This window comes from Triticum aestivum, chromosome 3B, assembly GCF_018294505.1.
Source record: "Triticum aestivum cultivar Chinese Spring chromosome 3B, IWGSC CS RefSeq v2.1, whole genome shotgun sequence".
Taxonomy (NCBI): domain Eukaryota; kingdom Viridiplantae; phylum Streptophyta; class Magnoliopsida; order Poales; family Poaceae; genus Triticum; species Triticum aestivum.
In genome coordinates, this window is record NC_057801.1 from 612,507,339 (window position 1) to 612,521,587 (window position 14,249).

At 46.6% G+C, this 14,249-nt stretch overlaps 2 protein-coding genes across 2 annotated transcripts; both read right to left on the bottom strand.

Annotated features, from left to right (window-relative positions):
- Positions 1 to 1,957: 1,957 nt before the first annotated feature.
- LOC123071256 (protein RETICULATA-RELATED 6, chloroplastic) lies at positions 1,958 to 8,297 on the bottom strand. Its single transcript, XM_044494786.1, has 7 exons — positions 7,486 to 8,297; positions 6,845 to 6,974; positions 5,983 to 6,513; positions 5,652 to 5,759; positions 4,706 to 5,248; positions 4,209 to 4,331; positions 1,958 to 2,583 (listed from the first exon to the last, which is right to left on the bottom strand). Exons 1-7 carry the CDS (start codon positions 8,049 to 8,051, stop codon positions 2,419 to 2,421), a joined length of 2,166 nt encoding a protein of 721 aa, XP_044350721.1. The 5' UTR covers positions 8,052 to 8,297; the 3' UTR covers positions 1,958 to 2,418.
- Positions 8,298 to 8,724: 427 nt separating this feature from the next.
- Positions 8,725 to 13,607, bottom strand: LOC123071257 (sorting nexin 2A). Its single transcript, XM_044494787.1, has 6 exons — positions 12,611 to 13,607; positions 12,109 to 12,318; positions 11,740 to 12,000; positions 10,535 to 10,621; positions 9,114 to 9,212; positions 8,725 to 9,015 (listed from the first exon to the last, which is right to left on the bottom strand). Exons 1-5 carry the CDS (start codon positions 13,505 to 13,507, stop codon positions 9,132 to 9,134), a joined length of 1,536 nt encoding a protein of 511 aa, XP_044350722.1. The 5' UTR covers positions 13,508 to 13,607; the 3' UTR covers positions 8,725 to 9,015; positions 9,114 to 9,131.
- Between the last annotated feature and the right edge of the window lie 642 nt (positions 13,608 to 14,249).

A 14,249-nucleotide genomic window follows, 5' to 3' on the forward strand; every position in this document is an offset into this window, starting at 1 on the left:
ATCCGAGACATGCTTGTCACGAGTGGCGAAGTGAGGAACCTACGATGAAAAGATGTCACCGCCATGAGAATGACATTTCCCGTGCTCTGGGAAGCCACCGTGTGATCGATCCGAGGGAGGCTCGTAGAAAACGTTGGGCGTCCGGCCCGGAAGCTGCCCGGCGCCAGCGCTTCACACGGCACGGCACGGTGACCACATCAGGCGCACCCAACATTCCAAATCCCCTCGTCGAACCGCCCAAATCCGCCGCCGCCCGGGGGCCGAGGCCGCTGCACTCCGGCGTTGTATACAAGCTTGAACAAGTTGGCGCCGCTGCCGGGGGCGTACTGGACCGGGCGCGGGAACTTTGCGCCGCTGCACGGTCGCGTCGGGCGTACGTCGCAGCGTCGCAGGGCCGAAGAAGATATCTGGCGCGCCGGCGGGGAGCAGCGGATCTATGGGGAGCGGGGTCTGTTTTCTCTCCCGTGTTGGGCCGCACGTCTGCCGCTGCCCCCGCGACGTCGTGCGTCGCACGACGGCGGACCGGCGCCCGTGCGTGTAGCCTCCATGTTCCGAAAATAAAGAAAGATCAACTCGGTTGCCGACGAATTGCCCTCCACTGCCGATCCACCAACGGTACGCTGCGCTGTACGGTCAGTGGTTCGGGTGAACAAGCGCGTCCGGTCCGTTCGCTGGGTCTGCCGGTGTGTGTGCAAGTACGCGGTCACGTCCGGCATCCAGTCACACACGACACACGAGCGCGAAGCCCTTAACTATGCCACCGAGGCAGTGGCCAGTTCGTCGCCGCTTGGATTTCCTGCCTGTCAGGCCGGCGCAGGCGAGCGCGTGAGCGACAGATGGGCGCGCAGAGGCGCACGTGCGTGCAGCGGTGGTTCGGCTCCTCGTAGCTGGAGCCCTGGAGAGGAAGGAAGGAGCGGGGAAGCTTCGTGCGCGCTCGCATCAGGTATACTCTATCCGGCCGCGCCGTACCGTACCTGCACCGACCGCCTCGGCATCCGTCCGTCGGTCCAAGATGGATACTCTTCCCGTTCAGATATTGGGGTAGGCAGCCCGGCATTCCCGGAGCGAACTGCTCGTGCCGCGCCGCTGCATGTGGCGGCCAACCTGGCAAGCCAGATGCCAGGCTCGGAAGCATGCGCCGGCGTCTGACCCCGTCTGCTGCCCTCTGGCTGCGCCGTGCCATGTCACGTGATGGGAGTATCCACCGTATGTGTGCACACTCTGTACTTGCTCTGCACCTGGACTTATTAATAAGGGTTTTGAAATCTAAGACTAGATGAACACTCGTAATGAATATGATCCGTCAAATATCCCCCCAGTGTTGATCCTCTGAAGTGATGAAGTCCGTCCCCTGGGAACTGAGAAATGTTTTTCAGCGTCAGAGATGAAATCCCAACCTGAAGTGCTGGGAGGATGTACCCACCGTGTCGAACGGTTCAGATCAAGAGCCAGACCGCAACCGCTGCAGCAAATGCTTCAGCGTGCTAGAACTTTACTGTTGCTGATTTTGCTGCCACATGGATATTTCAGCTGCAGCTGAAATGATTATTATTATTTGCCACAGCCTTACTCAGAATCCGGATCCGGTCCTCCTTGGGCACTTCAGACTTGCCTCTCATAATAGCATCAGTTATTTAGACTTCGGATATGTCCTCTTCCTCGATGGTCCAGAGATCGGTCGGTGAGGACGCATATTTGGGTCCTTGGAAAAAGAAGATGAATATCGCCGCGTTGGATGGGCGTGACTTGGAACTGGATTCCTCTGGCAATAGCAACAGCGGGCTAGATTTGTTCGATTAATTGTACGATTACGACATATCGAAAGGACAGGAGCCCGATGTATGCCTGCACTGCATTTGGATGAACATGCTGGGCCAGCGCACAGAGGCGTCCATCTCTCACCAGTCACTGGTGTAAACAAGTATCGACAGTTCCAGATGACACTAAACACAAAAAATGGAGATACCAATTTCTACCAGTTCCAGTTATGGTAAAAATTGTACTTGAATTCAACTCATTTGATCAAATACAACTCATGGCTGCCAAACAAGGTGGGAAATTTTTTCTCATGGAAACTCAACTTATGTTACCAAATGCCAATCCAAGATTATATCAAGAGTCTAAATGGGGTGTGTGTGTGTTTCAGAATCTGACTGTTTCCTGATGATGTACACAATATATTTACTCACTCCAGAGATGTGTAGAAGAAGTCCTTTTAGCCGCAAGAAAAGAATGCTCAAATAAAAACTCTGCTCTTCAAAATTTCATGTTTTCCTTCCCGAAAAACAATGCAATGTGGTTGGGATTCAGTCTTGCTGTACGAACACCTTGTGTGTCTATATGCCTGTACTGTATGTGATGTAACATAAGATGGAGACTGTTCCTTGAGTTGGATGCCCACAGCCAATAGCCTTTTGGCTATGTCTGCTCACCTGATTGGTTCTTATTAATATCGTCTGTACTTGGTACTTCTGCCGTGCCACATTCTAACACTGGTATTTCTGATGAGATGAGAGTGCCAGGAGAAGGTGGCTCTTCCTCGCTAGTTTGGATGCCTGTAGATCGTGCAAGATCAATCCATTGCTGCATCAAACATAGCTGTCAGTAACGACTAGAGAAACCTGGAATGCAAGTATTATCATGCATAAATATATGTATGAAGCTGAGTAGTGGAGTAATAGACTGCACAAATGAATCCTTGCCGTTGTAGGAGTTTTATTTCTGTCCCTGGAGATATTTAGCAACGGTTCTACCAGACACAAACTTAGGGGTTGGGGTGGATCATTTCATTTCATCCAATGGATGAGTGATCTGCACCGCGGATAGTGGTTGAACGGGCTAGCGGCTTGATCCAAAAGAATTAGTGTATCCAATTCTGCATTAATAGCTAATCCTATGGGTCAAATGATCTGCACTGTTGTGCATCCAGTTGCATCTAAATGGTGCGGAGCATTTGACCCGTAGGATGAAGTGAATCGACCGTGTTAGATGCAATTGACTTTGTGTGCATGCACTAATATGCTCTTCATGCACATATATTTAGACATTCATCAATGCAACAATGTGCGTGTTGACAGATGAACCTTTGGTTCTAGTGACGGATATTGATTATTTGATTATTTAGGTATAATTCCTAGGATTGACATGGCGCGCTCTATTAAAACGGAGTGACACACATGCACCCGTTAAGGCCCTGTTCGGGACGAAGGAATTTTACGGGAATTGTGGTGGTTTCCTTTCCTTGAGTATTTTTTTCTTTAGGAGCGTTCGGTACAAAGGAAACAGCCCAACCGATTCCAAAGGAAAGGCTTCTTAGCCTGCGCTTTTCACGGGAACTGAAACATCCACCGGAAGCTCATTTTTCGCGTAGGCCCGAGGCAAACTGACGCAGTGCAGGAGTACTGGATTTGACATGTCTGGCTCCAGAAGTGGGGTAGACCTGGTTTACATGGACCATGCATGGACCTGTGTTGCTAAAACGGTGGTGGTGCATGTGGTCTATGTTCACATGTAACAACGATGCGCCCCGTCGCATGCACAGCAGGTTGCCCTTGATTTTTTTAGTCCAGCCATTAGCGCATTCTATCTCGAGTACAGCTACACTGGCTTCCTGCGTTCCGAGCACCACTAGTTAAAAAAATTCCTCCAATTTCAAGCCTGTAGGTTTTGACTTTGTCCTTCACCCTGTTCCTACACTTTTTTCTATTCCTCTGTTTTGAGCACCTACATCCCGAACAGGGCCTAAGTGTGACCAGTGGAGCCTCCAATATTTTCTTAGCACATGTACAGGACACACATGCGAGATGACATGTGTTGAGTACTGAGTTTGTGGCGAATGTGTACTTGTAGGTTATAACTTACAAGTTAGATTTGGATCTTGTAGTAATGTAATATGTACTACAAAGTGTGTGGCCAGGGCATGGTGTTAGTGTTGGAGTCGTACACTTGTATCCCATATCTGCTTTGTATGGAGAGAGGAGACCACATGTTGTAGCCATAACCTTAAGAGGTCTCCCATATCATGCTAATTGAAAATGATTAAATTAGCCCCTATTCATCAATAGCTAACCTGCTCTCTGAATCACACGTTTTTTTCTTTGGAAGGATATCCCGATATTTGTTTGTTTAGTTCAACCAGCTTGATGGAACACCTTAACCAGAAAAAAAAACACTTAATAACAGGAGTACAAAATGCAGAAGTGGCAAACCTGTGTTCCAAAGTATGAATTGATTATCCGTGCAACAAAGGACAGCACATTAGCAAGAAATGGCTGATTATAGTATGACACAAGATACTCTCCAAGCCGATGCTCCACTAGACCAGCAATGACCTTAACATATTTGTCGGGGAAATGTTAGATATCGCAGAATAAGTCAGAAATGGAAGGCAAAATTATAAGTTGTGCTTATATGATCATAAATCACTAGACAGGCTGCTTGATAGCATACAGTTGCAGCTGCAAGGCCTCAGTATGCCCTTAGACTAACTCATTCATCCACGGTATGTTATACTACAGATCATTTTAACCATTGCTAAATTTCCTATCATGTGCCCTCACATGTGCAACTCGACAGACAAAACATATCCACATGATCAGCCAGAATCACTTGTGAACAATTTTTTAGTATTAGAACTTCATCACATATATACATCTAAATTCTTGACCCTTCATTTGAAATTAGAAAGAGGATAACAAGGAAGCACCTGATACCGCAGATTCGCTGATGTTCCAAGGAAGCCACTATACACAGACGCTGCTTTCCAAATGGGAGCTCTTGGGCGTTCTGCCTCTATACTTGTAGGACTCAAAAATCGACGAGCAGCATACAAAACATCCGAAGCAACTCCAGCTCCAATACTGGAAACAAATCCAACACCAGCAAGTTTCAAACCACCCACTAGTACCGATGCAAATCTCTGATTCATGTCCCAATTCTGGCCCACGATACCCTTTTGAAATGCATTATCTGGCAGTGACCCTAACAATCCTCTGACAAGCTCCAAGCTCTCACCAGAACCATTGTCAGCAATAGATAAGAGCGAAATAGTAGGAGCAGGAAGCCAGACTGTAAAAAAGTCAACAACAGAACCTCTAATTGTATCAGTAAGGACATAGTCGATCTCTTCAAAAAACCGTCCTTTCCGTTTTTCATATTGTGCCAGGACAGCTGTAGTTATTGATATACCCTCTTCGATAGCTAATCTATTCAAGAATTGGGGATCTGCCAGTAACCTTTCACGGAAACCCTGCACAAAATGACCATTTTCAACATCATCAACATGCAGTAAGTTCTCCTAGCTATAAAGAAGCAGAATCAATTAGACCGCTCAAGGACTGGCCCAGCCCTTGTAAACCCAGCCTTGAACTTTCAGTTTCCCAAAATATTTTTCACATCTTTCACATAATATCACTAGTAAATATTGATTATTTCTGGCAGTTCTTTCCTTTTGGGATGCCAGGCGGGGCTGATCCTGGATAAAATCTGACAGGGCTGAGCTGTCCATAAACAGTTCTGATAGATTTTTTAAAAAATATAATCAAGGAAGGAATATATTATTGAAGCAGTAGTATGCAGCCGTATGGTCAAGCACTAACCCATAAATAGATAACTACAAGGGAAAGGAGTGAAAGAGTAAAGCAGGTGCCTACTTGGAATCGGTGAATCAATTCATCCACAACAGGATATTTCTCAAGGTCAAAAAAGTTCTGCAATATCTCAGGAGAAACTACACCAAGATCTATTCCTTTCTGAATATCCTGTAATGAAATAAATGCAAAAAAATTACATTATCTCAAACATAAGAAAATGCAATGTTATTAGAAATCATAACTGCCTGACATAGCAAGTTTTTAGCTGCGTTAACTTTTTAAAGAGCCCATTACTGGTTTTCTAGAGTAACATCATTTACGGCATGTTACAGTTAGTAAGAGATATAATGCAAAGGAGTACAAAAGATATGCTGACAGAGCAAGTGATAACCTGGGGCAGAGCTTCACGCCTCCTACCAGCTGCATTCATAACTCTAGCGATTTCAGCACGGTCAAAGCAATTTCGACTGCATGGCTTGGCAGCAGAATACCACAATAAATCCGCTACGGGGATTTCACCTTCTCGCCTTATACCTTGCCTCTCAGGATCAAGAAGGATCACAACTTGCTTTTTCTTTTGCATCTTTTTAGATATTCTGGCAGGAACACCAATTCCTCGTGACCCATACATAACATGGCTTGCACCAGTTACAACAACGAGCATCCCTGAAGGATCTCCAGTACTAATTTCCTTCATTATTATTTGGGACATGGTATAATCATCAACTACTCTTGCCTGTGCAGATAGATATGAGCTAGGACCAAAAGGAGAGACACGAGAGGATGACGTCTTGTCTATCAATGATCGGCCTGAGATGGATGTAAAGCCAGAAATGAAGCCTGAGCCAGCTGGAGGAGCATACAACTTCCTCTGCTCTTTTGAAAGGCCTTTGATTCCTTCTGCTTGGACAGTTCTTACCACCTAGTCAAGAAATGTATTAAGTACTTTTCACCACAGAGAAAACTAAGCTGTCTGTATGCTGCATATAAGAATACTTCTCAGACAAGGGCCAATGAGGATGTAGAATAGGTGCTTACGCATCGAGTAAAAGCACTTGATGACGCAAGGCAGGAAAAGGCTTGCCAGCTGGAATAATGTAAAAATCAACACTGAATAACTACAATTCTCAAGTCTAGTCAGCCTTAGAAAGTCAGAAGTACTAATGAACAAGATCGTGATGATAAAAATATGCATAAACAAACACATGCAGATGCAGTTTTGCTGGATGATGTGTGTGACAATGATGAATTACCTCAAGCGGAGTTCCACATGCAATAAGCTTGATTCCATTATCACGGCAGTAGTTTAAAAGAGGTTCATACTCCTGCCAGCGCTCCGGTGCCCATTGAGATGTGTACAACCTTAAGTTGTTGCCGTCAATTCTGAATTAAGATAGGCCTGTTAGAAGTTCGTCGAGGAAGTATTGCAAGGCTGACAAATCACAATCGCTCTCATAGAAATACACTATTTCCCCATAAAGGTGAACAAGGATTAAAAAATTCAACATGTTTTCTTAAATTCGGTGGGCCCTGAAATGTTTGTTATCGCAAAATTTCAGACGAGATTCAAATTAATTCAAATCAAATTTAAACTGGGTCTAATTCAGTGAACTTTGATTGGAATAATTCCATTTTTTTGGAAATTCAAAATATTTCCACGGGGTCTTAGAATTTTCTGTTATCGATATTCTAAATCCTGAGTCGAAACTACTCTTAACTTCCCAGTAATATAGATCTATCAAAATGAAACCACAATATCAATGAACTGGTTCACAAAGCTCTGAGCATGTAGAAAATTCTACCTGTACTGTACGTATCTCGGTTAGAATTATGAATTATGGCAACTAGGAACAGGTAAAATCCGTTCCAATCAACAAAAAGGGCAGTAGCAAACCTCCCATCCATGAACTGGTTGAGCTGCTCCTGGAGGTCGCAGGGGAAGGCCTCGAGCGAGAGCGAGAGGGTCCTGCCGGCGTCCGCGCAGCGAGCGGCCAGCTTCCTGACGATCTCGAGCTCGAGCACCCGGTCGTCGCGGTCGGGCACGAGCTCGGCCTCCCCGAGGTAGACGACCCGCGCGGCCATGAGCTTCTCCCACACCCTCCCGCGCGCGTCCTTCCCCACGGCCTGCGGCTCGCCGATGACCGTGGCGTCGTACATCCTCGACAGCGCCTCCCCTTCGGACTCCGCAGCAGGTGTCGGGGCCGGTGCTGCGGCCGGAACGGGCGGCGGTGTCGGGGCCGGCTTCTCGTCGTCCGCGGCGGAGGCCGCGAGCGGGAGGTACTGGAGGGCCGTGGACGCCGCGGCCAGGGACGGGACGAGCAGGAGGAAGTCGCGGCGGGAGGCGGCCGCGGCGCAGAGGGTGCCGCGGGAGGAGGACGCGGGAGAGAGTGGCGGTTTGGCGGGGAGGAGGGGTTTGAACTTGGCGGCGCCCAGGTGCCGGGATGGCGCGTGGGGCAGCATTCTCCCCGGGCGGAGACGTCGCCGGAGGCGCGCCGGCGGCGAGGGGGAAGCGGAGCGAGGCAACAAGATATGGAGTAGCCTGTAGCCCGTGGCCGTTGGCTAACTATCCCTTGCTGGTACAGCACAGCAGCACAGCAGTAGAATTGTACAACTGTTTGTACCGCAGAAGTACGCCTTCTCACCTCTCTAAGACATGCCCTGTAAAAAAATCAAGAACTTGGAAGCATTTCCCGTCCACCACGCGTTCGAAGTGCTTGAAGCTAGTCGACACTGCGTGCAAGTAGCGGACAAAGAGGCACCACGCCGCAGATCGTACCATATTTGTTTGGGAGAGAAGGAGAAGACAGGGACAGCAGTGGATTTTTTGGCGTAATTCGTCCGGGCGGAAAAAATTTTCATGGCAAGTAGCCCTCGTTCTACCGGTTTTGTGGCGGGAACTTGAGCATGTGTACGCGGCGTCTCAGGGAGCTCGGAAAGGGTCACCCGTATGCCTGGTGCCTGATTGCGTGATAGGAATGGCTACTAGCTGCCGACCATACCACTGGCTCGCGCCTCCGCGAGCACATCCAACCAGTCAGCCTCGTCGTCGGAGACGAGTGAGTGGCTCACCTTAAGCACAAACCTGAGGATGCGCAGCAGAACATCAAACAAATGCAAACCTGCAACTCTTCCGAAGGGCTGAAAAGAATATTTCTCATGTATACGGTTCTTTCAGGAAGCATGGAGCTCCAGCCAGCTAGTGCCGCGTAATTGTACAGAGAAAACTCAGCATTACAGCTAAACCCAGGGTGGGGAAAAACTGGGGGGGGGGGGGGGGGGGGGGGGGGGAAGCAGATGTGTCGGTTTTGCGATCAAGGATTTGTTCTTTCTTTCCTGACAAATTTTCAGGTACACATCCGGAGATAGCTACATCCAAGAAAATCCTTGACCCGGTGCGGTGCCCCTTGAGGAGTGGAAACTGTATCTGCACATATCGCCGAAATCACCGAGCGAGTGATGACATGAATCTCAATGCGGTAACACCAATGTTGATGCTGCAGATGAATGGCTCAAAATTCACACCTATATTTACATCCTACTTCAGCTGCGCCTTTCTGCATATCCTTTTGTGTCTTCTGCTAACTTTGCCCATATACTAGCAATATTATCTGACTGTTCAACCTGCACATTGACAAAATGCAAGGATGTCAATTTAGTTCGCTTTGGCAACGACCAAATTATTGGTACTGTGAAATGCAATGTTTATTTTCAAAGAGTTGTAGAGAGCTCGTAGGTGTTGAAAACAAGACAGTGTCCCAACAATAAGCTCTATGCACCTGCTGGTATTATATAATTTTGAGTTTCACACAACGCCATCTAGGTTGCCTGATGTGAACTTTAGAAATTTATTTATTCACGGCGTTGGAAAGCTAAAGTAGTTTCCATGCGCGATGAACTTTTTCTTGGCCAAAAAGGCGACAGACATAGACTGCCAATGCGCTACAGTGGACCAAAATACATTTCAGATGTTATCTATACTATCCAATCAAACGCTACTTCGCTATCCATACATACAGAACAAGTTATGTCTTCCAAAACGATGTCATACACAGTGTAGATTTTCACATCACTACCAAATTACCATGAAGCATAAATGTTTGACATATGGACATTGGTTTGCTCCTCTTAATCAGAGTTTATCCTTTCCTTTTGCTATAGAGAAATAAACACAACAAACAACAATATACCATATCATTTATATTTTACAGTCTATACCATGTACTCCTACAAACTAAGAACACTACAGGGGCTTTGCTGGTTCGAGATAGTTGCAATTGGACACCCCTACCAGTCTCTAGGTCGACATGGTTTCTACTTTCTGCAAGCCTTGGAAGTGTTTCTTTATGTGTTGCTCAAGCTCTAGGTAACCAACGAGCAGAAACATGAAAAAGGAACATGCTTCACATGCTCTTAGGTCGATATAACGATGCAAGATAAGAAAGGTGAGACTGCAAACCACGTGACATATGTGGTAAGCAATTCAAACTAATCCAAAAAAAAAGGTGAGACTGCAAACATCAAGTGGACCGACAACTCACTTCTGCTTCATGCATACAAATATACAATCCAAAGTTGTGCAGCACAAAATTCACACAGCCATGGTCACCACATACCAATTTCCAAGTGTTCATTTTGCACTTTTGCAGAAAAGCGACCAACTGTGCAGTAGGCCAGTAGCCACAGTGGGCATCATTACTAACTTCTGCTTTCAAACTGGGCAATACTATGCAATGGTATTGGGTAACATTTTGGGTTAATATGGGATACTGAATTTAAAAATAATGGGGCTATGAAGATATATTTACAGCAAATCGCAATAGGTAATACGGTAGACAGATACTCAACCGATGTATTTATCTTTTGATTTTGCATTACAAAAATTCAAAGGATCGTACAACCGGCAACCAAAATAATGATTCAGAATTGAAGTTTGAAATTTATACCTGACTTGTTACAAAGCCTTTCATCATCTCCACCAAATCCTGGCGTATCTCTTTATTAAATCTCTTAATTTCATTCATGTTGTTTTCCTGCATTAGAGAAGCTTATTTCAGAGAAACCCCAAATAGTCCATGCCAAACAACAAAATGGGAACTTAAAATCAACAGCATAGTCATGTCCCAAGTGTTACCAAAATTCTAACATGTGGTTTGATAACCTACAAGCTACAGAGGGATGCGGCACTTCCCACACCAAGAAAGAAAAAAGAAAAGAGAAACATGAAGCACTTTACTTGACTTGAAAGAGAGTGTTTTATTACATAGACGTGCCTCGTAATATTTCTCAGTCAACTCAAAACATGCTATCTGGGTTGAACGACAGGCTTAAAGACTCTCTAATATTGTCAACACAAACAAATCCCACAGGACAAATACAGCCTACATATTCAAGTTTATGTACTGACTTACTGAGAGAAACCTGTCCCAGTAGGTCAATACATAACGTAGTATATCTCAGTCATACCTGGCATTGTCATCATTTAAATAGTAGGAATCTGTCTTGAAAACTAATGGTCAATCCGTATGTACTATATAGAGACTTCAGTTACTTCACTGACAGTTAATGTACTCGGAATACTTTCCACAACTCATATAACCATACTGAACTAATGATCTTGACTCGTGAATTTTTAGCAAAACAAATATCCGCCTGCTGCAGCAAAAGAAGCTACAAGTTCGTTCCAACTTCTGAGAGCTTAACTCGGACATAATTTTTTTAGCGTGCATAACACTGTTTGCTAATAATAGTACACCTCAGACATCACTATAGTAAATTAATAACATTAGTTCAGACTGACTGACAAAGTCAAACGATGCATATATACGGAGTTCGTTATAGTGTTCATGACATTTAACTAGTGCCAGGTAACGTTTTGAAGTTCGGTGTTTTTATTTTGATTTTGGCTGATAGTTTTCGATAAAATGTAAACTGCAGTATGAAGCTATTGCTCTCCCCAAATACTTAATTGTGCTTGTGTAACCATTGCAAGAATATTAACCATAAACTAGGAAACATTGTCATCTGACCTTATGGCATAACAACCTTGAATTGTGCAATTTAAAAATAAATAGCAACTCATATCTCAGAATGCCACTATCAAGTCCAACACGCACGTTGTACTCTTAATTCAAAGGTTTAGGTGATTTACCTTGATAAGTTCATACTCTTTGCGTGCATGACTTTTCGCGTCTTCTGATGTTCTTATTGTTTCTTTCAGTTCTTCAACCTTCTGATACCTCGTCCTCTCCTGATCTATTCCTCTTGATGACACAGATTCAAGTTTCGCCACCCGGTTGTGCAAAGCAAATAAGTCAGATGATAGACTTTGGATATGAAGCAAAGCATTAGAGCGATCAGTAAATGCATTGTGAACAGAAGTCATCGTCTCCAGGTATTTATGGATAGTGTCCTGTAAAAAAGCATAAACACCGTTACAGATCAAGGAACAAAAATAATCAAGAAGATCTGTATGACTGTATCCAAGATAATGTTACTCTCATTCCAACTTCCCACATACCAGATGTTTCACAATTTCAGCATCCAGTTTTGTCTGAGACCTGCTGACTTTGACAACAGCATTTGCAAAATTGTTAATATTAATAGCTCGAGTTCTGTGAGAACTGCATGTAGATTGGTCCTTTTCAAACTTTGCCAGCTTAACGAATGTCATTCCCAAGTGAGCTGTAGTTGTTCTAAAATCCTCATGAGCTTTAGCAAACGCCTCTGCCTACAAATTATGTAGAAGAATAGACTTAGCTGGTGTTCTTTTGTACACTGCCGCATGGTACCGGAAACCTGATATGATATTAATTTCTTGATCAAGTTGCAAAATGCAAATGTAGTACATGTACTTAACAAGCATGCATAATTTAATTCCTACATTTGGGTACATGTTAATGTAGTACATGTTGCCTCTGTCAAAACTACACTAATTATGCATAAGAAATTAAGAGTAACCATCAGAATGAGAGTAACATGAGTGCTCTAAAAAACCAGACAACAACAACACACACAGCTACCTGCTGAGATGTCGCTGCGAGTTGCTGCTCCAGTTGCTCGAGCTTGGCCTTGTGGAAGAGGAACTTTGCGTCAGTCTCCTCCTCCACTGGAGGCGGCCTCACCGCCATCAACCCATTCGCAACCGTCTGCTTCAGGTCCTTGAACATACCAAAAAAGTCTCGCCCGCCCTTTGTAGGCGTCGTTGGTGTGGTAACAGCCGTCGGCGAGGCGGCAGTAATCGAGGGGTTGAACCTGGGCGACTCGCCCTCGGAGGTCGGGATACCGCTAGGATCAGTGAGGAAGGTACGGAAGTCATCGCTCCGGGCAACGGTGGGGTGCGCGGCGATGCGGCAGAGGTAGCGCTGGACCGCGACGCAGCGCTGGTTCACGAATTCATGCCGCTGCATGACCTGCCCTTCCACGATGCTCTTGTCGGGGCGCGCCGGGACGAAGAGGCCGCGGTGGGTGGCCGCGAGGCGGTCGGCGAGGGTCACCACGTCGCGGAAGCGCCGCCGCACGCGGAACTCGCTGCCGTCGGCGGTCCGGGTGGTGACGAGGTAGGAGAAGTAGCTGCCGGAGCCAGGGATGACGCCCGCCGCTCCGGTGGCGGCCTCATCGTGCTTCTTGGGGTCGGTAACGGTGATCTGGTAGGACAACGGTGACGGCTCGCGGGAAACGACCGGGGAGTCGGGGGTGGGGAGGATCGGAGGGGATTCATCCTCGCCGTTCTCTTCGACGAACGGGTCGCCGTTCGCGGCTGCGGCGCGAGCGGAGGGGGGCGAAGGGGAGGGAGGAGGGTGGAGCAGAGGGTCGGTAGAAGCAGCGGCCGATGCGGCAGATGAAGAATCGAGGGCGAGGGTCTCGAGGTGTTGGTCGGCGGGGTGGTTCACCGTCGCCGGGGACTCGGCGGCCATCATGGCGGCCGCCGGCGGTTAGGTGGGGGTTGGGGGGAAAGCGAGATCTGGCGGGGAAAGCCGGCGACGAGTCAAGTCGGGTGAGGGAGGGAGAAAGGCGAGCGCCGTGATACGTGTAAGGCAAGCCTACCTCCCTTTCGTACCCTACGCCCACTGCCGTGTGGGTCCAGGGCGCGCATCTACCCCTTTTCTTTGACTTCTATTTCCATACTGCAGTGTCAGTTGCGACGGGACTGCAGATATATCCTAGAAAAAGACAGGACCGTTAATTAATTAAAACGAGAAAAAAATGTCTCTTCCAAAAACACTCAGATTTAGTATTAATCAAATCAGAAGCATGAACACCCTTGAAAAATAAACAAGTTACATCAAAGTCCCTGGATCGACCGTCTTCATCCTTCCGCACGAGTCGATGTTGTGTTATGTCGTCGCATGTCGCTTCATTGCTAAAGCCACCTGGTCATCCTCCCGAAAGGACATACGCATGTAGCTTCATAGTTGAAGCCAGTATCAAGACTAGTCATACCCACCGAACACCTTGGAGAACGAATTATCATCGCTTAAATCCAATGGAAAACTCCTCATGGTCCGCACGCCATCATTGGAGGCCGCACCGGCGCGACGAAGACGAAGCTAGAGGACCAAACTGCAAAAAGAAGTTGACACTCCACCAACAAACCCTACAGACCATAACCTCGTAGGCTAGAACAGTCGGCCAGAAAAATATGCCATCGAGCCATCGCCA